The sequence below is a fragment of the Bradysia coprophila genome, assembly GCF_014529535.1.
Source record: "Bradysia coprophila strain Holo2 chromosome X unlocalized genomic scaffold, BU_Bcop_v1 contig_79, whole genome shotgun sequence".
NCBI lineage: Eukaryota > Metazoa > Arthropoda > Insecta > Diptera > Sciaridae > Bradysia > Bradysia coprophila.
In genome coordinates this window covers 884,752-910,727 of record NW_023503370.1, presented here as the reverse complement: position 1 = coordinate 910,727, position 25,976 = coordinate 884,752, and the positions used below count along the sequence as shown (strand labels likewise).

General features: G+C 36.5%; 3 protein-coding genes across 8 annotated transcripts; 2 read left to right on the top strand and 1 right to left on the bottom strand.

Annotated features, from left to right (window-relative positions):
- Window positions 1-1,707: 1,707 nt before the first annotated feature.
- On the bottom strand, window positions 1,708-15,688 carry LOC119070411 (dihydrolipoyllysine-residue succinyltransferase component of 2-oxoglutarate dehydrogenase complex, mitochondrial). Its single transcript, XM_037174743.1, has 9 exons — window positions 15,393-15,688; window positions 15,090-15,190; window positions 12,758-12,874; window positions 12,284-12,692; window positions 12,057-12,208; window positions 3,104-3,248; window positions 2,813-3,035; window positions 2,374-2,456; window positions 1,708-2,309 (listed from the first exon to the last, which is right to left on the bottom strand). The coding sequence occupies exons 1-9, from the start codon at window positions 15,480-15,482 to the stop codon at window positions 2,175-2,177; spliced, it is 1,455 nt and encodes a 484-aa protein (XP_037030638.1). The 5' UTR covers window positions 15,483-15,688; the 3' UTR covers window positions 1,708-2,174.
- Window positions 3,560-10,443, top strand: LOC119070409 (glucose-6-phosphate 1-dehydrogenase). Of its 6 annotated transcripts, XM_037174737.1 has the most exons (6): window positions 3,903-3,939; window positions 4,692-4,818; window positions 8,507-8,631; window positions 8,698-9,062; window positions 9,126-9,930; window positions 9,993-10,443. In XM_037174737.1, the coding sequence occupies exons 2-6, from the start codon at window positions 4,803-4,805 to the stop codon at window positions 10,248-10,250; spliced, it is 1,569 nt and encodes a 522-aa protein (XP_037030632.1). In that variant the 5' UTR covers window positions 3,903-3,939; window positions 4,692-4,802; the 3' UTR covers window positions 10,251-10,443. The 6 variants fall into 6 exon arrangements, with proteins under 6 accessions (XP_037030634.1, XP_037030632.1, XP_037030631.1 ...); XM_037174739.1 differs by lacking the exons at window positions 3,903-3,939; window positions 4,692-4,818 and adding an exon at window positions 3,560-3,691; XM_037174736.1 differs by lacking the exon at window positions 3,903-3,939 and having other exon boundaries at window positions 4,608-4,818.
- A 1,758-nt stretch (window positions 15,689-17,446) lies between the features above and the next one.
- Window positions 17,447-19,855, top strand: LOC119070408 (tRNA (guanine(10)-N2)-methyltransferase homolog). Its single transcript, XM_037174735.1, has 8 exons — window positions 17,447-17,702; window positions 17,775-17,840; window positions 17,898-18,284; window positions 18,341-18,535; window positions 18,597-18,804; window positions 19,145-19,343; window positions 19,407-19,586; window positions 19,663-19,855. The coding sequence occupies exons 1-8, from the start codon at window positions 17,640-17,642 to the stop codon at window positions 19,802-19,804; spliced, it is 1,440 nt and encodes a 479-aa protein (XP_037030630.1). The 5' UTR covers window positions 17,447-17,639; the 3' UTR covers window positions 19,805-19,855.
- The last annotated feature ends 6,121 nt before the right edge of the window (window positions 19,856-25,976 follow it).

The following is a 25,976-nucleotide window of genomic DNA, read 5'->3' as shown; positions in this document are numbered from 1 at the left end:
TTTCCTTCAAAGTTTTGATGGGATTGATAGTCCAGTGTCCAATTCTTTTTTGAAGGTTTCTTCGCAGACTTACATTTCTCACTCCAATAGACATTTTTACGGAGTTGTAAAGGAAGTGATAAAATTTAAGTACGTGACATATTCGTTCGTGGTCGTTTCTTCTTTCCACAACCGTTAAATGTTATTTGATGAATGGTTGGTAAGTTACCATTGCGAATTTTAAAATTAATGTGTCCCTCACGGAATGAGTTATTCATGCTGTTAAAGGACTAAGACATTTTTACATGGTAAGTGGTAGTAAAAGCAAAAAAGATGTTGGAGGTAAATATTTGAACTAGAGACCGAAATGCAGAGAAAAGGAGCAGGATCAATGAAAACAGGTAGTACATAGTAGCTTCCACTTATAAATAAATCATTTTCTTAAGAAAGAATTATAACTAATACTTGTAAGGACTTACACAACTTACACAGTCAAGCGTTTTCTGATCAACCTCGTAATTAGCCGACAATAATTAACCGATGTCATATCAAAATCAGAAGAAGCTCAACAAAAAAGAAGCTCAAAGCTCAAATCTAGCAAGTGTTCTCCAAGCAATTTAGTGTTGTCCCTTGCAAATTGGCATAAAACTTCATTCGTATTACACCAAAAAAGCACAAAAAATTTGAAAGTGACACTTCCAAAAATTGCAAAATCCGAAGTACTCTCTTAGCATTGCTAGTCTGCTACGCAAGATTTTTGACCCATGCAAAGCTTGTCAGAGTTCTGTATAATCAAAGACACAAAAACAATACGTTGTCCTTGCGTGCAACGGATGCACAACTTAGAAAGTGATTGCAAGATGCAATCGGTGCAGGAAGTCTCTGCAACCGCCTTTGAAATATTATCAAAAATAAGGCATTTTCATTCCATTTTGAAAGCATGCTACAAATTTACTTGTCCAACCGTTCAGACCAATATGAGAGTGATGAATGCGTGTACTGCTGCGGTGTAATCTGATAACAGTTTCTTAAAGTGAAATAAACCATTGGAATGACAAAAGAACTTATCTGTAGATCTCTTCGCGATGTTTTTCGTCTTTCAAGTAGTAACTGCCTCGAACAACTTGTCAGTTTGTAATCTCTAGTCACAATTATCAAAGATTATCGCACGAACATTCTCAAGTCTTTAGGATCCATACTGTTGGAATCACAACTCTCGATGGATCGCAACACTCAAAGAATTTTTTTTAGTGAAACTGATGCTATGAAAACTGTTGCATGTTGCACAGACTGTCAAATACTTCATCTTTTCCTTGGCTAGTGGCTACAGTGACTTAATAAGAAAGAATGGGAATATTTCGAAGATTTCGATCTGATTGGGAGAGACTAGAGAGAAGAGAAGACTCGAATAGTGAGCATTTGTGCAGACATCGTAGAGTCCACCAAAAGAAGCATTTACAAAAAATCTAGGCTCGGAATCAGGTCAGGTTGTTGTCAACCAGAAGCAAGGTCACCTGAACATGAATTTTCCATTTATAAATTTCTAAATAAAATTAACCTAAGGTCCAGTCAGGGTCGATCAGGTTCAGTTAATTTTAGCGAGAAACCTGAACATTACTTGAATCTTTTCAGGTCGTCTGTTACAGAGTCAGGTCAAAATCGAACTATTCCGAGTCTTATAAAAAACCTAGGGCGAGAATGGAAATAAATTGAAGCGAAAGTCCAAAATTATTTATTTAAGATTCTTTACTAAGAGAAAGTCTTACAATACTTAGTGACAGAGTGTGTTTGTGTGGTAGAGTGACACATTTTATGTTCACATTTTTTGTTTGTTTTTTTATAGTTTACTTTTAGGATATTTTGAATGTTTTCCAGTGCAAAAACGATTAACGAAATCGCATCAACGTCAAATTAAAAAATTAAGTTCATGTACAACGGAAAAAATCATAGTAACAATGCATGGATCTAGCGCGCGTACTTTTATGAAGAAAGAAAGAACGAAAAAAAATGTACAGTTTGTGTGTTATGATAAATTAGTTTTATGTTTTCACGTAAGTTCGACGAATAAATAAAATTATTTAACAAGAAAAATTCGACGCAAGTAAAATTAAACTGAAAAAAGTATTTTTGTTTTTGTTTGCAAATTTTTAATACAAATGTTTGATCGCGCAGTAGTTTACGATCGATCCAAGTACTTAAAGGCCAGCCAAAACAATTCGTGGATCTTCGACGGCTTCCTTTACTTTACGGAGGAACATAACGGCCTCGCGACCATCGACCAAACGATGATCATAAGTCAGCGCAACGTACATCATCGGTCGAATTACCACCTACGGTAACAGTGAAATGGTTGAATAAATTGATTTTTGTTACAGGAAAGTGATTGAATCTTACTTGGCCCTTCACTGCAATTGGACGATCGAAAATACCATGCATACCAAGAATTGCACTTTGAGGTGGATTGATAATTGGTGTACCTTTTTTGGCGAGACATTTTTTTTATTTAAGTTAAAATCAAAAAAATGCGAACGTAAAAGCGGCTTAATTTTGGCCAGAGAAAATTCCTACAGTCGACGTCAGTGAAATTAACTCGTGAATTTGCTTCCGTTGTTTTTCAACTGATCCACTCTTGCAAACAAAACTGTTCATACGTGTTTACGTATACGGTTTTACCACTACCACGCTCGTTGGTGTAACTATTTCACCCGTAAAACGACGTGCAAGCAGTCTTGTTTGTATAAAAGTACCAGCCGGAAAACAGCGAACCAAAGTCAGGGCTAAATTTCACTACCATCGACTGTAATTGATAAAAAAAAACAAATTATTGGCGTACCCATCAGTGATCCAAAAACTCCACCATTACTAATCGTAAAGGTACCGCCGTCCATATCTTCAACGGCAATAGCACCACGTTTCGCTTTTTCACCCAATGCAGCCAGGGCAATTTCAATATCAGCGTAATTTTTGCTTTCAACATTTCGAATGACTGGTACCACTAAGCCCTTCGGTGTAGCAACAGCTACTGAGATATCGACATAATCTCTGTAGACAATTTCCTACATTTGGAATTGAAATCAACTTCATTATTCTGTGACTGGAATCAGAGTTTTTGTATCAAATTTACCTGTCCATCAATTACGGCATTAACTACGGGTTGATCTTGTAGAGCATATGCGGCGGCTTTCGAAAATACTGACATAAACCCAAGTTTAATTCCATATTTTTTAACAAATGCATCTAAATGAGACTTGCGGAATTCCATGATAGAACTGAAAGTAAGAAAGATTGTAGTGGTCTAACGCATGCGTCCAGAAGTGGTGTGTTAGTGTAATCTCAATTGACTAAGACAACCCCAAAAATTACTAACCGAAACTGACAAACTCAATCCAATCCGATTTTTGTCAGATAAATTCACAACATCCCGACGAAAGAACATCCCTAAATTAGCAATTTTCATAAGCCGAATAAAATGATTTTGTCCCTGCTAGGCTCCCGGTCAATCATTGGCTTAACTTCAATCTCATATGATTGACGCAAAGTGCTATCATAAACCGATAACAGAGTTGGATAATAACTCTTCAGTCGTCATTGAAACATCAAGCCATACTCCAACCACCCACACGACCGTGACAATTTCATTCATTCACGGATATCGTCTGCTATAGACATTGTTTGCGCATAGTCAAAACCATTGACATTTCCCGTCAGTAAGGTAAGAAAATATTTTCCACAAATGGGCTCTGGTGTACTTCAGTGTTTCTGATTGATATCGGCTCGTTATTTAAGTCAAGAACGAAATCGAATTGCCGCTCCGTACCATCAAACATTGTGTATGGAAATTTCTACCGTGTATTTATAAGGCTGCGATTAGTGCTATTCGTGTGAATGTAAAATCAAAATATTCGACCAAACAGTTCGTGTATGTGAAGTGTCTGACCGTACTACGTATATATAACCAGAGTGAGACACACGTTACATCCATTTACACACTGAAAAATCCAGATTTTGTCATAATAATGTTTGTGTGTTCAAAAAATTAAGTAGAAACATCGCATACAATAAACTTAATAATATATACTGCAGGGTGGAGCGTTTAGATTGCTTGTTCCAAAAACAAAACATTCATCGAATATGTAAAGCTTTTCGGGACAGAAGCAATCAAAGACTTGACCTTCAAAGTGATTGAAAAGCATGAATGAAGTGTTCGCATTGATGCACACTTTGAAAGGCGTATCGATTCTATTGTGGTAAAATGTGCGTCTCCTCGTAAAATCGATATCACTTTATGACTTGTTTGAATCGACTCGTGATAACCGGTTGAGTACATTCATTTGAATAATTTTATTGACTTCGTCTAGCAAAGAAGTTGCCCAGCTGAGTGGTAGAAACTCTTTCTCTCTCTCTCTCTCTCTCTGCAGAATCAATGAAAATTCTGTAAGCTTTCAAAAAGACACCTTCCCCCCAAGTCTTTAAATTAGAGTTAAAACAATAACAGATAAAAGTAGACGAAAGCTAATCACTTCATGAAAACGATAGCAGCCAATTTACGCAGTCGTTCACTCAACAAAATAAATTTCAATTTATCATTCCAATTACGCGCTGTGTTATACGCTCCATCCTACAAACACAAACAAGCATTGAAAAAGTGAATGTATAGTTTGATATATTGAATTCAAAGTTGCATAATTAAAAGAAATTTTTGCTGGAATTAGAAACATTTAGACAGAGTATTTGTCTCAGTTTGGTTGACTTCTTGGATTGTTGTTTTGTATTTTCGGTGTAGTGTCGTCTAACAGAACTTGTTATAAAACGTTGATTAAACGATGGATCAAAATAATGGTAAGCAAGTGAATCGATATCATTTACGAGTTAAAAAAAACATTTGTGCTAAAGTTCAATGGTACCTTAATGATTCGGCTCTTTTTTTTCGTCGTCGTCGGAATGACTTTCAAATGTCCTTTCCATTCGAAATGAATAGGCTTATTATCGGAACCGAAACAGGTGTTGCGTGTTCACGACTTCAATCAGAAAAGCATGATATGAAGTGCATTCTCCTAAGTGGGACTGATTAAAATTGTAAAGAATGTCGTTTCATCATTATTATCATGATAACAAATGTTAAAATTAAACAAGAAGAAAAAATTGTTCGTTTGATAACCTATATTCCAGAGGTTAGTCTTGTGCCAGCAGAAAACGGTACGTGTAAACCGTACACATTTTATTCACAATTTATCAGTTTTACATAAAGAAAATCCGAAAAATTATCAACCACATCATGACTTCAAGTATTTCATTCGCATTCACATTGTAAGTGTCCTGCGATACGACGGTCACTGAATGTTATGAAGTGACATCACAAGCTACACATTCGTTGGTAGAATCGAAATAGAAAACGAATTGGTTTTAAGGGATCGGATTCGAACCAACATTAAATCAGAACATAAAGACAGCCTTCAATGTGATCACGGTACCATGAAGAGGCGATCCGAATTATTCATGGTTTTTAGTTTTGAATTTTGCAATAAACAGCGAACACATAAGTCACCGATTCATGTGTTGTTTCTTAGACTATCAATGTTGTATTGCAGTTTTCATGAACGAATAAGAATTCTAAACTTTCAAATTTTCATAGATGAAATTCAATCGATTTCGAAGGTAAAATATAGCGTTGCGTGTTTCTTTTCGAAGAAAAAAAAAAGTTAATTGGAGCACCGCTAAGAAGGTTATTCCAGTCAGTGTTGTTTCAATATATTTATATTCGGAATTCGAAATAACGCGTAAGAGTACAAGCGGTGTATAATGATGAGAATCGAAACACTCTCGGAGTGACACAAAAAAAATTCCAAATTGATTTTAAATTGCCGCAAAGCCATTCCTAATTCAGTTGTTGTCATCCAAAGTCTATTTTTTTCGTACAGAGTTTTTAACCTCAAGTTGATCTTTGACTTGTAGCCGAAAATATTGCGGGGCTAGTCAGTGGAACGAAATCGTGCGATGCAGCGCTTTTCCACGAAGGTCGGCATTCGTTCGTAATTTTTAGTTCTCATTCACCTGTTGCAGTGATATTCATTATGAATATTACTTTCTGGAATCATGACATCCATTAAGTATGAAATGCTGTTAAGTGTCGAAAGTACCTATCGGTTGACATTTTCTATTGGCTGGCATTCATCACATGACAATTTCATGTAAACTCATATATGTGTCCTCATGCTTAAATTTTCCGCTCAAAATTTCAACGATTCTCTGTCGGTTGCCCCTCGAAAAATGTTACGACACTCTGTAAGGTCTATGTGTTGCTGTTAGTATTATTGAACATGCACAACTACAAGACAATTACCACTGTCATTTCATACAATGTCATTTCAATGGAAATCGCGGTAAATTACGAGATTTTTTTTTCTTTCAATTTAGCTTCAGATATTGGAGTGAATTGTACGACTGCAGAAAAAAAAACCTGTTCCATTAACCCTTTAACAAATACAAAAAGACATAATGCGAATGGTATATTATGGCCGAATTGTAACATAAGCAACAGAAAAAAACACCGTACTGTTTTCGTCTATAATTTCGTATCGTCGTTGATGTCAAGCAAACACATACCTTTGCGCATTTTGAAAATAAAACGCACGTATTGAGTGAATGGTTATTGCGAATACGTAACGAAACTAAACGATAAAAAGAGTATTATAATATCGGCGCATGCGATTTCGGTTTAATTTTACTCGTTTTTTTTTAGTTCAAACAATTTCCAGTGCCCAAGTTCCCTAAAGATATACACGATTTCCCTTGAATAGTAGCGGTTAGAATTTCATCCAAAACAGTGGCGTTGAACGTTTCGTAACAGAAATTGTTGGTGTGGTGTTTAACACGCTTCATATAGTAAATATATACAAAAGTGTATGTTGTGTTTTGTCATTTCTTTGATGAATTTACGATTAAATTCTACTGACCAAAGCATTTTCGTTTGAACTTAATATCGGATATAAATGTTGACATCGGTGTATCGGATAAGTGGTCGAAAGAAAATTTATGTTAAAAAATTTCGAAAAACGAGATCTATTATCAAATAAAAGACGAAATATTACGCTACACGATGCGACGGTGTGTCATGCGCGTACAAGAAAACGTGGTTTTTTGTCGTAGATTATAATCATTTCAAAGGAGAGAAGAGGAAAAAAAATAATTTTTGGTTACATTGACTGAAGTGATGTTATCATTTAAATGATTAAATCAAATTAATTAAATTCACCTTTTTTATTCCTGCCCAGTCACGATCATTACAATTCAGCAAAATTTAAATTTTGATTTCATTTGCAATTCATAAATTGTCCTTGCCGATTGTCAAGTGCAAGTTCAAAGATTTGTTAATTTATTCGGTTTTTTTTTTGGTTTTAACATTTTATTGATAATGATGAAAGAAACGTGACACAATATCATGCTTATGGGGCCGAATTGAATGCAGCGGATTTAATGTTAATAATGATCTGGAGCATAGCATTTTTGCTGACATAATATGTTTACCATGTCTGCCATGTACTAGTAAATTCAATGCTTCGGTTTATGTAAATGGGAAAGAAATAGTGAGACAGTAATACCGTTGTTGTCACCGACTCAGCACAAAATGTGTAAATAATGAACCATTTAAATTGACAAAAAAAAAACAATTTGAATAATATCCGACACCCGAACGACATTAACACATATAGTTGTGTTTACGTGAAGCTTAAAATCATCAATCAATTGCAAATTGATAAAAGAATTCAATTTGATTGTGTAGATAGCATAGTCATTTAATGTATGCTCCTGAGAGATTAGATATGAATTGTAATAGCCCTCTGTCATTGATATGCACACGGATATATGCATCAGTTAATGTTCATTGAATGAATATGAAGGAGTTGGCGAAATAAATTACGACTAGCAACCGGTTCGAAGCTTCACAGCAAATTAGTCTGTTATTAAATACGAGCGACTACGACCGAGTCTTTATAAATAGAAGGGAAAAAAAATCTGAGTCTCCATGACTCATCACTTTGATCACCTACAATTGACTTAACAATCACCTTGTAGAAAACAAATGGGTATGCATTCATGTACGGTGTATCGCAAATTTTGCTCTGAGATGTGCACACAGCCATCGCATGCTAACGAAATGATAGGTCTATCTGTAAAGCATCGAACGATAAATTAATTTCCTACATGATTGTCTATTGTTTCCTATCAATAAATTGATTAACATATCAGTATCAATGGATGGCAGTCATTGATTATTGATTTTTTTTTTTAATTTTCTCATGTTAATGCAACCGAAACGCATCGACTGACGAAATCGTACTTGTGAAATCGTTTGCGCTTTGGTCAGTACAAGTTTCGCTTTATTTTACCGAACAGACGTAACACAAAAGTCTTGAGGATTCATTAACAATTACTTGTTAAGAGTTTTGTCATGCCGATGATGTTCGAACAGCATGGACAACCCGAGATCAAATTGTTGAATCTGACACAAATTTTTCTTCTCCGGCAGATAACCACTGTTCCAGTGAAACTCTATCACTCATTCGGCGCTCTTTAAAATCCCACAGCATGAATAAGGAAGGAACACAATTCGATGAAAGTTTCCCACATATTTTTGTCGTTTTCGGAGCCTCGGTAAGCTTTCCCTTTGTTTACTCGAAACAATAGCAACAGTTTTGTTAATCCAACATTCATTTGCAGGGTGACTTGGCAAAAAAGAAAATCTATCCGACGCTGTGGTACTTGTACCGAGACAACCTGTTGCCGAAACGTACAACATTTTTCGGCTATGCCCGCAGTGCAATAACCGTACAGGAAATTCGTGAAAAATGCGCACCTTACTTGAAAATTCGTCCTGATGAGGAGAAGGTGTTCGAAGATTTCTGGAAAATCAACCACTACGTGGCTGGATCGTACGATTCGCGTACGGATTTCGAGAAACTTAATCAAGAAATGGGTAAATTCGAGAATGGGTCGCATGCTAACCGTTTGTTCTATTTGGCACTGCCGCCATCAGCATTTCAATCGGTTTCGGCCAACATACGTAATTCCTGCATGGGTCAGAAGTGAGTGGACTCTGATTCACCGCATGGATTTTTGTTTGTTTACAAAATTGATTTCTTTTACAGAGGTTGGAATCGTATCATCGTCGAGAAACCATTCGGGAAAGATGCTGCTAGCTCGAAAGCCCTGTCCGATCATCTAACTTCGCTATTCAAAGAGGAACAACTCTACCGCATCGATCATTACTTGGGCAAGGAAATGGTTCAAAATTTAATGACAATTCGGTTCGGTAATCGCATATTCAATCCGACATGGAATCGTGAAAACATTTCGTCGGTGTTGATATCGTTCAAAGAACCATTCGGTACAAAGGGTCGTGGTGGATATTTCGATGAATTCGGCATCATTCGAGATGTTATGCAAAATCATTTGCTTCAAATTCTTTCGCTCGTCGCAATGGAAAAGCCGGTCACCTGCCATCCGGATGATATACGCGATGAAAAGGTCAAAGTACTGAAAAGTATCAAATCATTGGAACTGGACGACTGTGTGTTAGGACAGTATGTGGGAAATCCGGATGGCAAAGACGACGATGCGAAAATGGGCTACTTGGACGATCCAACGGTTCCGGCTGGTTCGAAAACACCAACATTTGCGTTGGCCGTGTTGCAAATTAAGAACGAACGATGGGACGGCGTGCCATTCATACTGAGATGCGGCAAAGCATTGAACGAACAGAAAGCTGAGGTGCGAATACAATATCGCGATGTTCCTGGTGACATATTTGGCGGCCGGTCGAAGCGTAACGAAATGGTAATTCGTGTGCAGCCGGGAGAAGCATTGTATGTTAAAATGATGACCAAGTCGCCCGGTATCACATTTGACATGGAAGAAACCGAACTGGATTTAACGTACAATCATCGGTACAAGGTGAGTGATTTGTCGCTCAAAATTATGTTGCAGGACATTGACCGACTATTTTTCCTCCATAGGAGATCAAACTTCCCGATGCATATGAGAGACTAATATTGGACGTTTTTTGCGGTTCGCAAATGAACTTTGTTCGTGATGATGAATTAAGTGAAGCATGGCGCATATTCACACCTCTGTTGCATCACATCGAGAATAATGACGTTAAGCCAATACCGTATATGCATGGTTCGCGTGGACCGAAAGAAAGTGACGAAAAATGTGATAAAAATAACTTTAAATACTACGGTTCGTACAAATGGAACAATTCTAAAATGTAAATCGCTTTCCATTTCAATGTTCAAAGATGAAGAAAATCGATTTTGTAAATGTGAACGTCAGAAAAGACTATGGTCATTCCAATATGTATATTCGAAACTTGAATCATTAACCCACACAACATTCTATACAAATTAATTTATTAGAATTATTACGTTCTTTTTTGCCTATAAAACTCAACCGAAACAACAACAAAAAAATTATTCCGAAACTTTGTGATTTGATAAGAATACAAATTTCTTTTTGTTAACTTTTTTTTTATATTTATAGCAAAGTGTAATTGCAAAATAAAAAAAAAATATTTTTTTAGAAAAAAAAACGTTCTTTTGGTCGAGTGTTTTACTTGTTTTCAACCGGACAAGACACAAAAAAAATTAACTATCAGAACAACATCTAACGAAGTTTTAGTGGGTGACGTCAACAAACACTAAAAATTAAAATTGTACTTTGGCATAACAAGGCAACTCACGACAGACTTTTTATTCGTAGTGACAGAAGGCCGGTACGAGTTGTCTTATCGATTGCGAAAATTCTAATTTTCGTTTACCAATCTGGGTAATCGAGAGATGGACAAAGAATTAGGAATGAAACTGCAATGAAGTGTGGAACGTAAAGTTGACCGGTTCTTGTGCGGTGAAGGCAAAATAGTTTGTCGGCAACTAAATTACCATAATACCTCATTACTTCCATGCCCGATGAGGTGCGAAAGCACTTGCAACTATCTACAGCAGGAACATCAAATGACAGCAAGTAAGGTTTGGAGCAAGTAAAATAGGACTTGAACTCGAACCTGATATAATTTCTAGTCTTATCACTCGTCTCAAATTTATGAGTTCAGGTTGAACAGAGAGCCTCATTACCTGATTCAAATTTCGGGTCAAAAATGCATTTCTTGTGTCTGATGTATGCTGAAAGCAAAGTCAACAATACAATTGGCTTCTAGGACTAACACCTCAGGTTATCAGGTCAAAGTGCAGCTACAATGAAGACTTTCTCATAGATGAATCAGAAACGTTGGCTCTTGAAGTACAAAAACCTGGAAGTAAGCCTCAATCGCAAATTTTTTTTCAGATTTGTTACCTGAACCTGAAAGAACGAATTTTAGGTTTCAGAACGAATCAGGTCTCAGGTAAAAATCTGCTACCGGTACAGCCGAAAAAGAACAGGTTCATTCTCCGAACATAAAGCACGACTCGATCCGTTCAATGTTACCATAAAGTTATGGATTTACTGTCTATAGACCTCCGGCAAAATAATTTGGCTCAAGTGTCTCAGTCAAAATTGAAAAGTCATTGAAATACACGTTAAATAGACCAGATAAAAAAAGATGACAAACCAACAACAGCTAATGATGCTAATTACGTAAAATATTCTTCGTCAGAGAAAAATGTTTTTGATAAAAAGTGGTTAAAGCGGCATTGGATATCGCAAAGCTAATATTTGAAGAATCAACCGTTTATCAGTTTACGGTTCACCGAAATGGAAAATAAATCTTTGAAACATGTGGTGATATATCGTGTGATTGCAAATCATGTGGTTGAACGGAATTCAAATCCAAAACGCGTTCATTTACTTGTACAGTAACAATCAATTAATGTTTGAGCTAATCTCTTCGCAGCCCGTTGCAGTTTTTTTTTTCTTCGAAGACTGAATGAATGTGGAAGAGTCTAATTTATGGAAATTGAATGATCGAATTTACCGAAATTTCCTTAAAAGTCAGTAGAACAATTTCTTTCAAATGGACCTTTGTATGATGTGTGTGTGTGGCATCCCCAAATCCCCAGAGAATAAATCGATATTGTACTCACCTCATATCAATTTCATTGAAAGTTGTCAACATTGCGTTTGTATTTTGTGCATCCTTCAAGCGGGAAGCGATCTTTAGTCTCATGCGATTCATTTTTACACGCTGTTCTGTTCGTGTTCCGGTTATTTCTCTTGAATAATCTGCCGGTGGCACCTAAAATTTTCAATGTGAAATCCATCAACCCGGCCACAGCGAGTTTGTGTATAAGCGATGGATGTAGTGTCATACCTTGACTGAAGCTTCAACAGCTTGGGCATGACGAATGGCTGCAATTGGTACAGATGATGCAGGCGCTTGAGGTCTTGGCGGTGGAGGAGGTGGTGTTGCTCTTGCTGTTGGAGGTGGTGGTGGAGGTGGAGCAGGTGCAGCAGCAGCAGGTTTTGGAGCTGGTGGTGGAGCCGATTGCACTGGTTTTGGTGGTTCTGCTGCTTGGGCTGGAGCTGCAGATTTTCCACTCACTGGTCCAGCTTTGATTTTAAATAGATCTTGACCGGCTTTCACAGTATCACCATCTTTCACAAAGATTTCTTCGATGACACCACTCACAGGCGTAGGTACACCGACAGTCGTTTTGTCTGTTTCGATTTCCATAACATTTTGATCGACTTGGACTTCATCACCAATTTTACAAGTGAATCTGGAAACAACAGTGAAGTCGTGACGATTTCCACAGTAAATAAAGAAGCATCTTCTTCAAATTACCTAACGTCTCCTTCAGATACGGAATCGGCAAACGGTGGAACTTTTATTACATCAAGAGCAGTAAAAGACAGATGGAACGATCGGGAACTATTGAGGTAGCTCGATGGTGTTATGTATCTGTAAAACGAATATAAAGTACAGTTAGAAAGGAACAATTGGAGACTTTCAAAAATTATTTTGGCACAAATGGCGGGATGGGTAATCATAGCGACTAAATTACAAGACTTAGGTGAAAATGATGTATGGTCATTTGGGTATCATCAAAAAAGACCTGTTCTAAGTGGTTCTGTCGGTCTAAATGAAAGGTTCAGAACACTAAGTGACATATTTTTGGCCGAAAAAATTCCTCAGATCGATCGTTTACCATGATGGTTCATTTTTGTGCACATGTAGGCAAAATGGGCTATCATGGCTTTATGGTAAAAATATATGTAAGTTTATGGAAGGTACATCAATTTTAATTAGACCAACTGAACTACTGGGAATAACCTGTCAACACCACCAACAACTCCGTAAAGTATGTATTAAAGATATTTATTTTGAAGAACCTGTGTCGTATGAAGGTAAGAATTGTTGTAGCAAAGCATAAACCTCCTTTAAACTTTTATTTTATGGACGAACCCAATTGGAAAAAAAAGAAATTGAAAACGTTGGAAAGTTCCTATGTTAATTGTTGGCTTGCGGCCGTGACCTTCGAACAGATGTTGACGTAATAGATTCTATTTTTAGTTCGCTTTCTCAATATATTTTTCAGTTTGAAAATTAGATAATAAATTGATTTCATATGCAATCGACGAAGCACGTCTTGCTAAACGTTTCTGTTTGAAAGATCATGAGTACACTGGTGCAAAACTTTAATGACACCCATAGTTGCAGTTAAAAACAATAATTTTGCCGGATTTAATGCAATCAAATTTCGAACAGAAGTCGATCGCATATTTCAATGCAAATAAAATTTGTCGACTGTAAAGCTGGTAGGGGGCCGTTCACTAATAACGTCTCATACTGAGGACCATATTAAAATATTGGAACCTGTATAACAAGAGGGAGAAGGTCAAAAAGTTGGCAATTCATCTATGATCGACCTTAAGTGAGATGTAATAGAATAGAAATGTTACAAACAAAAATTTCAATTTCATTCAAATGGGATCCAAATTTCGATAACTACAAGTGCCCACCGCTGTCTTATCAAAGTAGAATCAAATTAGAATTGTAAATATTTATTGAGCAGCACATCATAATACATGTAAAGTGGAAATTTGATTTGTCATCACAATGACATGACCGCAATGTCACGATTGCCAGTTTTTAAAGAATGTCATCAGATACAGACGAAGATGGGTGCGGTGCGCCCTTTCGATATTAATCGGCGATTGAGACCGTTCAAAATACGTCTTGAACTTTTCGTAATTTATTTATCATCTTCCGGTCTTTCCAACACTACGATAGGGACATTGTTAACACAATCAATGATTGGCAAAGCCCGAAGAGCCGTTTACTTTTTACATACAGCTCTAAGATATTTTGAACGTCGCTTTAGAGACCGACCATCAGCATCAGGTAGCCAGTGCGTCAGGGCATAATTGACTTTACAGGTTGACATGGACACAAATTCAATTGAACGTTTGCTGAAATTAGCACGACCAATCTGAATTCAACTTGAATTTTATGATGACTCAGACGAACTTTACTGTGAGGGAAACCAGCTTTTGTGATACTTTATGGGAATACGAAGAACTCTGGGGAACTCTGTTGGTGGCAACACGACCGGGTGCTATTTATAATTTAGAAAATGCAGATTGTTGATAGAGATAAACCGACTTTCAATTCGTTTGATTTGGATCGAGAGCACCACTAGAGTGCGGTTTTTCATGTACTTGAATTATCGAGTCTTTAATTCATACATTAGAAAATCAAAAAAGTAAAATTAACAATCCGGCATGCATCGAACGTACAAACAACTTTCCCTTTCACCGAAAAGCCGCAAAATAAAATGTGATAGAAACGTTATTAAAAGGTAACTTATCACAGATGTTTGTTTTTTGTATATATAAATTGCAATCGAACCGTGTAACGATATGTGCAAAACACTGGTCGTGTAGATCAGTGAAACAGCCTTGGAATATAGGCCACAGTTTTATCAAAACAAACATGGGTGTAGAGAGGGCATTGTATTTTCGGATGAACTATCTTATCAGCAATGATTTAATAATGCCGTCGTTGGGACATGCATAATTATTATCGTTTTAAGTGAAAAATGTTTTAGCCATCGTACCATTCGAAATGTGATAATGATTATAGAGATTAGTTGGATTTTTGATTATATTGATACCTGTTCTTAGATTGAGTTGATATTGGAAGGTTCGCTTGAAATTCGTTGACCTGCGATAGCAGTTGTACTCGTTGGCACGTTCTGAATTGTCGGTTTATTACCTAAAATCAAACAAAACAAAAAGAATTTCGTCACACAAACTTTTGCAATCAGATTTCCAATGACGAAATGGGCAATGACCAATTGTCTTCCGTGGAATTGCCGAATATAAATTCAACTTTTCATTTCTTAACTAACATTAGAATGTGTGTTACATAATTCAATGGAGAAATTTCGATATAAATTCGCCGTTGAATTGCTTACCCCATAATTGTTTGCAAATGCTGAATTTGCAGAAAGGCGGAACACAACGCGGGGCAGTTTTCGTGATGTTATTATTACAGAACTTGCCATTTTATATGATTTTATTGAAATTATTTTGGTGTACACACGATTCGATTTTTTCCTTTAGAACACTGCGCGGCCTCAACTAAACTGTCACTCAAAAAAAATACGCACGCACACTATCGATACTATCCGAAAAACCGACACACACGAACGGAAAAGGTGATGTGAGCTGTGTATGGTAGTAGTAGTGGTGGAGAAGTGATGCGGTTACAGTACAGTCTAGTGCAACGATGCAACTAAATAAGTTTAGTGAGAAGTATAGATAGTGTTGGTTTCTTCCATCGTACGGTAAAAACGAATTTTGAAAGGCCGAAAACAACCGACCGTCATCCACAGAAGCAAACATAACCGCAACTTAAACAAATTGGTTCGTTAAAACTTAAGCGATTGACATTTTGAACGACCTTGGAAGAAACCTATAGAGGACCATTATATCGCTTTTTTTGTGATGTCTGAAAGCTAGTAGGTCTCTGGTGTTTTGCTACGTAAGTGGTAAGGTGTTTAGATTCTATGGATACAGTGGAATCAATTCACCAATGTTTGTCGGTAATTCACGCCGTAACACTTTCAAAATAATTGCGGCTTGTCAACTTTCGGCACCCTGGACTTTAGTTAAATAGTCGTGGAATGCCTCCAAATAAATTTCTCAAAATCTAGAATTCAGTTTTGGATTTTTAGAAATTTGTTTTCGACTATTTAAGTAAAGTCCAGGGTGCCGAAAGTTGGCAAGCCGCAATTAATTTCACCCATACATAATTCGTTCCCTCGAAAATCTCCAACAAAAATTTTCATGGTAGTATGTTTCAATTCATTTATTGAAACCCTTGTCAACAAAAAACTGATCAAAATAAAGGCTTTTCATGGTTTCGAAATAGTTATTTATGACATTTGACATCCAGTGCAAAGTACTTTATCAGAGGCAATGCGGCATGTATTCTTGGAACTTTAGGAAGTAATAGAGCGGATGATTTTTATTTATTGTAATATTTGTTACTGACTGCGCCGTATGCGAGCAGTCTTTTTTTTCGCTTTGAATCACGGCAGAGTAAAAGTAACCCTGGCAGGAGCGGTTCATTATGGAAACGTCAAATGAGGGACCTAATCCTTTGTATGAAAATGAACTCAAATGAACACTGAAATAAGTTGAAAAATTTAATTCGCAAAAAACATAGGCCTACTAGATTATTCAGGTCCCTAGTCAAACAAGCGCTCCTGCCTGGGTTACTTTTACTCTGCCGTGTTTGAATAAATAAATAACTTTATCAGGGGCTCTAGATGTGTAATTGTCACAATACACATCGTGAGCTAATAACCTACTTTGCACCGTGATTCATGCAACGTTTTATGCCACAGAGCAGGTCCGAAATGGTCATATATGGCGACTGCGAAAATCACTTGTGCGCTTTTCTGAATTCATTCAATTTGCTATATTTGCGCCCTTCAAATGTGCTTTTCGGCCCATTTTCTTCATTACGTAAAAGTTGAATTAATTTCTTAAATTTGTATTTTGACGAACTGGTGGGAAGGTTATAACCCGATCCGATGGGGAAGCACGTAACGTACAGTACATTTGTTGTACTGTTGCAACACATAAAGGTTAATAATTGTTTCCCATATGTAGCGTCGTATATAAGTAATGCATTTTTTCGTCGACTGATTTATCCAAAATTAAAATTCTAAACTTCACTTGCGGCGTGAATTGACAGATCTTATAGCATTATTGACTAAATTGTGTACATAGGATGCATGTGACCGTGGCCTAGCCACATTAACCAGCATTAGCATTAGCATTAGATCATTTGCATATAAAAGTTGATCAAACAAAGTCTAAACAACAAAGTATAAAATGCACAACCTCAGTACGTTGGTGATACGGGCCAGGTACATATGAAACACTTTCAGTGGACTCGGCCTAAATATCTTATCCTTCCCCTTAGCTTTTTAACTCATTCAACCTCTAATTCTAATAGGAAACCGATCCTCCAATCAATTGAGAAGTTTACAATGATTTGTCAAAATTCGATGAGATCACATACTGTAAATTCTGCTATTTTGTTGTTGACATTGACATCTACTACACCATGGAACACACGTGCTTGATGGAAATCAAAATGTACAATTCAGATTTAAATCCGTAATTTAATTCGTTTTTGTAAGTTAAAAATGGCAAGCTGGCAAAAATATGTTTTATTCTTTGCACAGGAACACGTTGGATTCCGTGGTGCTGTAAGTTAACTTTCCACAAATGTTCCATTTCAAAAATGAATTTAATTCGTTGAATAATAACAACATCAACAGGAGATCAAATCGCTGGCACATAAATTCAACATTCCAATCAAATATTCGGCTAATCACAATGAAGAGGTACAGTCAACAGTTGACCGGTAGTTTAATCAACTAGCTTTTAATGACTTTTCACAGCAACCGTTCTGGTTAGTTGACCTACCTGATGACCAATCCGCTAGAGATCTTGCATCCCGTTCTGTATCGCTAAGATGCATCCTACAATTGTGGGGCCATTCAGATTCCACCACAAATATCCACACCGTGGTACACAATTACGTGAACACTAACTTCAACGACTTGAAATCCGTTTTCGAAAAGTCCTTCCGAATCACAGTCGAAACGTACAATAAACACATCACCCAAAAGGAGAAAGTCGACAGAATCGAAACTTTCGGTTTTTTACCACTTAAAGGTGAAGTGAATTTGAAGGATCCCGAAGTGAACTGGTGGTACATTGAATATTATGGGCTCGATAACAATAACGTTCCAGAGAAACCATTCGACATAGTATTCGGAAAGTGGGTTAGTTTGCTTGACTTTTCAGTTCATTGAATCCAAATAAAAATGTTTGCGCACAGCTCGTCGATGGCAGAAGATCGATAATTAAGGACATCTCATTGAAAACTCGAAAATTTATTGGAAACACTTCCATGGATCCACAGCTGAGTTTATTGATGGCCAACCAAGCTCTAGCCGGAAAGGGAGATCTCGTATTCGATCCGTTTGTCGGATCTGGTTCGTTACTAGTAGCAGCAGCTAAGTTCGGTGCTTATGTAAGGTTAACTTGCGTTATGGAGTTTCGATTGTAAATTAAGTGATGGAAATCGATTGCAGGTCATGGGCACCGACATCGATTTTCTTATGCTTCATGCCAAGACCAGACCGAGTAGAAAATCGCAAAGTATTCGGGAAAAGGACGAAAGTATTCGTGCAAATTTGCGACAATATGGCTGTGAACAATTGTACGTTGATGTGCTGGTGTCCGATTTTTCGAATTCAATTTGGAACAGAAACATTATGTTCGACAGTATAATAACCGATCGTAAGTGTTCATTGTGTTCAGTTGTGTTTAGCGATCTCTTTTTACGAATGTCAAGTAGATAGACTTGTAGGCCTAAAGGAGGCTTAGGTACTCGGATCCTTTACTCAACTTAGGCTCGTCGGTTATGTGTCGCGTGTTCATTGTTTGTAAAACGTTTGAAGTGCTCAACGTTTGAAGTCCATGTGTAGGAAAATGAATTTATTTCCCAGAAAGTGAAAATCGTCTCACCCTGGAGAGGATACACGCAGAATCTGCTAAGCTGATTTATCCCCTCGGGCTCATCTCATTTATGGGTTTTGTGTAAATGCCGAACCTGATTAAACGATTTCCGTTCCAACAGCCCCATATGGTATCAGAGAAGCTATTGAACGCGTCGAACGAAAGGAGCATTCAAAACCGAATACGATAACTGAAAATGACGTTCACTATCCATCAACGAGTCACTACAATTTGTCCGACTTGTACGAGAATCTGTTACACTTTTCCGCCAAACATTTAAAACTTGGTGGACGCCTAGTTAGCTGGATACCTGTTTTTAAGTAATTGAACTTCGATCCCACATTTCCGTGTATGGATGTTGATGTCACACATTAATTTTATAGGAATGACTATTGTGAGGAGTATTTGCCGAAGCACAAATCTCTGCAACTGGTCGCTAATTCAGAACAGGACATCAGTGCTATATCATCTCGTAGACTTTTGACATGGGAAAAAGTATCTGAACCATGTGATCAACCGGAAGGGACGAACAGCAATGAAATTATTGCTGAATTCCGGAACAAGTGAGTGTATACCGTCACATCTTCGGGGTAAGGTATTTTCGGCAGTGGTTGAAAAACATACTTTCCTAAATTTTAGATTCTTTACGTATGGTGAGGATACACGAGAAGAACGTAGATTGAAACAGGCCAGACTACGGGCATATGGCAAAGAGCAGGCGATGCTTCGAAAAAGTAAATTAGATTCTAATGTAGAAAATAGTTCTGCGCAGAGCGAATAGGAATTTGTATTTGTTGGAAGAAATAAATTAAGAAAAAAGTTTGAAGTTAAAGTTCTTCCTGTTTCCGAATATCTTTCACTGCAACGTTAGGTCAGTATCGTTTACCAAGTTATCTTGATCGTTGCGCTTCCATTAACATTAAATCTTTGTGTGGCGTGGGAACTTTAACTTTACTTGAATGTTTGGTTCATTTTTTGACCGGTCAAATGGACGTATATTAGAACACCTTCGTGACTAACATCAACTGGTGAGTAGTAGTTGAAACATGTCTGTTACAAGTGTCCTTTATTTTAGTTACAGGCTTATGATGTTGCCTCCGGCGTTTTTCAATCCTTGGCCTTGGTTGAATTGTAGTCTGGTAGCTTATAACAATATATGAATTAACAAAAGCCCATACATTGAGAAAATCAAAACAAACATCGAAGTTATATATCAATGTCGCTGAATCGCACGTTTACATCAAATTATCTATAATTGAACAGGAGATTATCCACTCCAGAAAAATGAACAAATAAACACGAAACTGTTTGCGATAATAAACATTCTGATGTGGAATAATTTTGTTTTTAAAAAATATTTCTAGAATCGCAATTCATTTAATTGTCAGATATATAGATTGTGAATGTTGGCTAGTTGCTTATTGTTATTTATGAAGAACATAAATTTTATCAAGAGGCTATAATAATCTGGGGAAACTCCAACGCTAATCAGTGTAGCTCGTGAGTCGTGATGGCGAGGACGATATAAAAATGGAATGGATGTTATCTATTTTAGACATTTTTCCCCAACAGACTCCAGTGAGCCAGTAGAGTTTTCGTGTAGTTTTGTTTATCCGAGGCGTAGCCGAGGTGAATAAACACACGAAAACGAGACTTTTTATTTTTATCCCGAGTTATGTAATGGATTTTACATGCTGAGGGCGTCGAAAGTAGTGCTTGAAACATGAAAAGTATGGTTTTCAGAGCATTGTTGTTGCGCAAAGTTATTGTTCACCGATGGAAAAAAGTTGGAAATTGCATTTCGAAGGTGTTGAAGAAATCACCGAGAAAATACCGAAAAATTCCAACTTTTTTCCTAAGGTCTATTTTTAGGAATTTAATTCTTAAAAATTAAAATTTCTAAATTTTAATTAATTAATTAATTCAAAGTCACACTAACTCAACAGCATTGAGTGTACGTTTACAGTATATACCTGTCCTTTTATGTTAAAGTAAAAGTAAAAGAGACACCGAAGCATCAAATGTGACCTTTTGGAGAGTCTTGGGTTAACGAGCGGGCTCTATTTTATTATTTATTCTGTTTGGCAATACAAATTTAGGAATGAAAGTACTCTATAAATTGCTCTACCCGGTTGTGCGTGACATTGACAATATCTTGCGGCGTTGACATGTTACCATTTGTATGTACTGTGATGGAAGGGATGGAAGACATAATTTGTTTACTGTAAAAGAAAAGCCTATTCTTGACTTGACAGCTCGTGTCCATTTTTATTAAAAACTGAAATTAGGAGATAAGACCAAGTTTCAAGTCCGATCTTTTTACATCTTTGTACATTCATAACAAGACAGGTCTTCTGTCCAAAAATTTCTGAAAAAACTAGATTTTTTCGGAATGTTCAGAATTAGAATTACTGATAATATGCCCTGCAACAAGGCAATAACAATACGAATCTAGCGGTTCTGGTTGTAAATAGTATGTTGTGTTACAAGTATTGTAATGTTGATTTTTTCAGCACTAGACCCAAGTTTTCCTTACGAGCGGAGTTTGTTAATATCGAAGGATCTAATACTGTTAATGGAAAACAATCAAAAACATAGCTAACGCCGACCCGTACGAAACACCTATTCGTATCAAAAGCCTTTAATGTGAAACTCTTCATTTCTCTTACTTCATTTTCTTCTCTGCTGAAAAACTATTCTCCCTTTAAAATCACTTACATTATCCACTCTTTGCCTTGTTATCATATACAACTAAATTGCCGGAGGCAATATAGACAGCCCCGTACGAAGACAAATTTCATAAATTCCTATTTAAACAGCTATATACCGCTATATTTAACTATATTTCACTATAAATAAACATTTTACAGATAAATATATGCTATTATATAGCTCTATATGCCTGTATATAGCTCAATATAGCTGTATATAGGTATATATAGATGTCCGTATATGGAATCCCTGAAACCCCACACACATAACAAATTATTTCCATGTTAACAGAAACTCTCTAAGTATCATTTTTCCCAAGATATTTCTATTTTACTAAAATCCAATATGGCCGCCGGCAGCCATTTTGTTAGGAGATAGTACCGACGCTTTACATTCGTTAATACCTTTCAAACAAAAAAAAAATTCATGAAATTCGGTCAAAATTTACTCGAGATATTGTCAAAATACACCACGTTCACTGTACTTCCGAGTAGCCAGATAAGAGCTCACTCCAAGAGACCTAGCTCACGCTCCGGAGAACATAATTTCATTTAAAAAAATTTCCCTGATTGGTACGGTCAATACCTATCTAATAAAGCTAAAACAGACGAAATATGTTCAAATGTGGCCGACCTACAAGCAAAAACTGCTTGCCGCCCTGTGCCTGTTCCACACCAAGGGGTCTAACTCACGAGTCGGTCATCCGATTTCCATAAACTTTTTTTTCGTCGATCGGTATTGTAAATACCTTATATTTGACGTATCACTGACAAGTGTACCGTTTGAATGTCCGGAGATATCTTCGAAAAACCGTAATGCACTTATTGGGCCACAGCTCGGTAGGGGTCGATCCAAAATCACTCATCTTCGAACTTAGCCTGTCTTTTGACATTACCAAACGGGAAAAAAAATAATTTTCAAAATCGGATGCGTTTTACTCAAGTTATCGTGCAGACGGACAGACGGACAGACGGACATTTTTTTTTTCGCGGATTTGGCATCTCTAGACAACCACAATAGGTTTCCCCTTACTCAGGGAGTCCAATTCGACGTGTTACAAACGTATGCGTAAACCTATAAGACCCCAGTACTTCGTACGGGTCTAATGAAGCAACTCATTGTAGGCAAAATTAAATAAATCGAATCGAATTTAACCAACGCACTCCAAGAACTGGCATGAGAATAGAATTTAAATAAGAGGCACGAGAAGAGGCCACTGCGTTACAAATGTTCCATACAAAATAAGATGCCAAATGGCTGTTAAAATAATCTGTTCTTGTACCTGTTATTGGAGTGTGTTGATTAAACTCAAAAGTTTAAAGCGAAAAGTCAAAATGTCTGAGACATTTCGCTTGCTGCGAACTATAGGTAGTGCCGAAAGAAATCTGATCTAAATCGCCTTTTTTAAACATTTAATTTGACACCAAATCAATCTACCTAATGGATTATGATTTCCGATAAAGTCTTGTTGTCGCATTGCAAATTGTATAGCTACGGTTTCGTTCGATTCATGTCGCTCTTAATTTGAAATAAAAATATGATTAAGCTTTTCATCAAATCTTGGGGCGTCTCAAACCTTTGGAGTGTGTACTCGAAATAAACGTTTGACAACTCTATCTTATCTGTGTGCCTCTTTATCGAACCCAAGCAAAAGAGGCAGGTTTGTTGCACGCGAAATTATCTTCAATGCATTGGATGATTTACACTTGTCCATAAAAGGTGCACTTAGGCAACATCAATAAGTTGTTACTATTTATAGAATTATTCGCAGTCAGTATCCATGCAAACTGGTGGGTATTATCCAATCGTTTTGTTATGTTTGCTTTATATGCATTAGTAATGCATTGCATTACAGATAACGTTTTATATTACTGAACTGTAACACTAAGTGTCTTATAAAGTAATGTTATAGAACAAATGCTTGGATACTTTTATTCACCTAAGGGGGCATTCATAAATCACTTCAGCGTTTTTCTTCGATTTTCAGACCACATCACTCCTAGAACAAACGAAAATTCACTTTCTTTCACTAGAGTTCAAACTTCCTCCCCCTCTCTTTTGCTTAACGTAATTTAGGAATGTCCTCAGATATAAAATATTTTGTATCGCACGGTCACGAGACGTTCGTCAATGTTTACCACCATGTGTGATAAACAATTTGTACTCTTAATGGTGATACTCAATGTTATTCTTTATGAACGTAATGAGCTTTCATGTAATGTCTTAATATGGCTTCATCATGCTGTTTCATAATGTATAAATGCAGAGCTTTACGCACAGATTGTGTGCCCTCGCCTGCGTCTCGTCTTGGTATGGGATACCAATATTCAAAATTTTTGCCTGACTCTGCCGTGGTTTTGCAAGTACATTAAAGCATTTGAGATTGACAAAAATTTGTTGTATAAAGACGAGAAACGAATTTACTTGTGATGTTTGCCCAGGAATGTTTTGAGAAACCGTAAACGGAGAACAATAGTAAGAAATTATACCGGGAAGAACTGAAGGTCATTTTAGTCACTGATGACCTCAAAATTTCTCATAAATAGAATTTTTCGTCACAAGTGACGAAAAGTAGATTTTTTCAGTACTAATCTTAAGCTTGTCCTAACGAGGCGAAGCCGAACTACGTTTTCTGTGCCGTAAGGATCATAATGAGACGAAAAACAAAACAAAAACTTTACAACAATTTCAGCTTTTCTTAGCAATCACTTTTCGATCGTAGATTAGACTAAATGGAGAAAATTACACCGGTCTCAGTCAAAACTTGAACCATTAATTGTTTGTATCTACTGCTGGGTTTAGGCCTCTCCTTTCATTATGTTCAATTTACAATCAGCTCTTTCAGAATTCTAAGCGTCTAATAAAGAAGTGATCGTAGCGACCATAATTACAGACAATTAAATGCCTCAGACAATCCATAATTTTAATTCTTTCATAGTGATCTTAAGTCAAATACGGATCTAGAAATATCTAGAAAGATACAACAAAAAACCGTGTACTTTATCATCAGTCAGCAATATTTAATCCATAAACAATTGCGTAAGTCTAAGATAGCTTTTATAGAAATTTTCTACAACGAATATGTCATGATCCTATGATTGTTGTTTAATAAATTACCCAGCATGATACAATCAAAATTAATTCTTAACACTTAAGATAACACAAGATAATAAAGAATATGCGACATAACAAAAATGTACAGTTGCTAAATGCTGCAGAAGCCTTAGAACATTCTGGTTTTACTTCTTCGTTTGTGCCCAGATATAAAGTAAAAACCATTGTTCTTGTTCAAAAGGAGAAGATCGGTAGCCTATATGGAATGGATCTGATTACGCTAACACTGTTATTCTAAGAGAACAGAGTACATTCATTTTTAAACGATCTGTTGTCGGTTACATTTCGTTAAGCTTTAAGAAAAACAAGGGAAAAAATTAACTCTTGCCCAACAGCATCAAACAAAAGATCATACCGAACAAACAGAGATTAGCCATAACTATGATAATCCCGATGAACACTTCTTGAAACAAGATTTCATAGAATGACAAAAATGTTAAGTCTAAAATTCCACCCATTTACCATTATTTTCCATTCCCCATCTACTGCTCATCAGTTTGTTACGTTTATTTACGGAAACATTTTTATCTTATGGGTCTTCTACCAATTGTACTTGGTAAAGTAAGTATGGCATATGAATCGTATTGTTTTGTTATTTTTGTATTTTTGTTAGAGATCTTTAGTGCTTGTTAATGTCTACCTATGATAGCGGCCTAAAGTGCGAATCATGGAAACCATAATACGAAATAATAAAAAAAATATATTTTCTCTTATCTATTTGCAAACATTTCATGTTGCTAAGCGTTTTCGGAACTAAAAACAAGAATATTTGTACGAACCAAGAATAGCATCAGAAGGATTACTGATATTGTTTACAACTTGACGGTTCACCACAATATATTGAGGCTATGTCAATAGTTTGCTGTACGTTATGAACTACATTCCACTATTAGAGCCATGAACGGCCATGACATAAAAATTCCACTTTTAATGGAAAAATTTTATTTAAAAAGAAATTCTTTAAATTGCTGCTTATAGATTAGCAGACCACGACCATGTTCGTGTTTTTCATGATTCTTTCTTTGCGTCGTAGAATCTAGATTAAAGTTTTATTGAGGCGTTAACAAACAACCTAAATTCTAATTTAAACATTTAAATGAAGATTCGGGTCAGGTTCAGTCAGATTG

What these genes read in the sequence shown, in the direction of transcription:
- LOC119070409 (XM_037174737.1), top strand. An exon ending in TTGTCGTTTTCGGAGCCTCG is followed by an intron (nt 8,632 to 8,697) that starts GTAAGCTTTCCC and finishes ATTCATTTGCAG; the next exon opens with GGTGACTTGGCAAAAAAGAA. An exon ending in CGTACAATCATCGGTACAAG is followed by an intron (nt 9,931 to 9,992) that starts GTGAGTGATTTG and finishes TTTCCTCCATAG; the next exon opens with GAGATCAAACTTCCCGATGC.
- LOC119070411 (XM_037174743.1), bottom strand. Translation starts at nt 15,482, where the DNA reads ATGGCAAGTTCTGTAATAATAACATCACGAAAACTGCCCCGCGTTGTG. An exon ending in AGTTTTTGGATCACTGATGG is followed by an intron (nt 2,457 to 2,812) that starts GTACGCCAATAA and finishes TCGCCAAAAAAG; the next exon opens with GTACACCAATTATCAATCCA. An exon ending in CAATTGCAGTGAAGGGCCAA is followed by an intron (nt 2,310 to 2,373) that starts GTAAGATTCAAT and finishes CTGTTACCGTAG; the next exon opens with GTGGTAATTCGACCGATGAT.
- LOC119070408 (XM_037174735.1), top strand. Translation starts at nt 17,640, where the DNA reads ATGGCAAGCTGGCAAAAATATGTTTTATTCTTTGCACAGGAACACGTT. An exon ending in ACGTTGGATTCCGTGGTGCT is followed by an intron (nt 17,703 to 17,774) that starts GTAAGTTAACTT and finishes CAACATCAACAG; the next exon opens with GAGATCAAATCGCTGGCACA. An exon ending in ACATAGTATTCGGAAAGTGG is followed by an intron (nt 18,285 to 18,340) that starts GTTAGTTTGCTT and finishes GTTTGCGCACAG; the next exon opens with CTCGTCGATGGCAGAAGATC.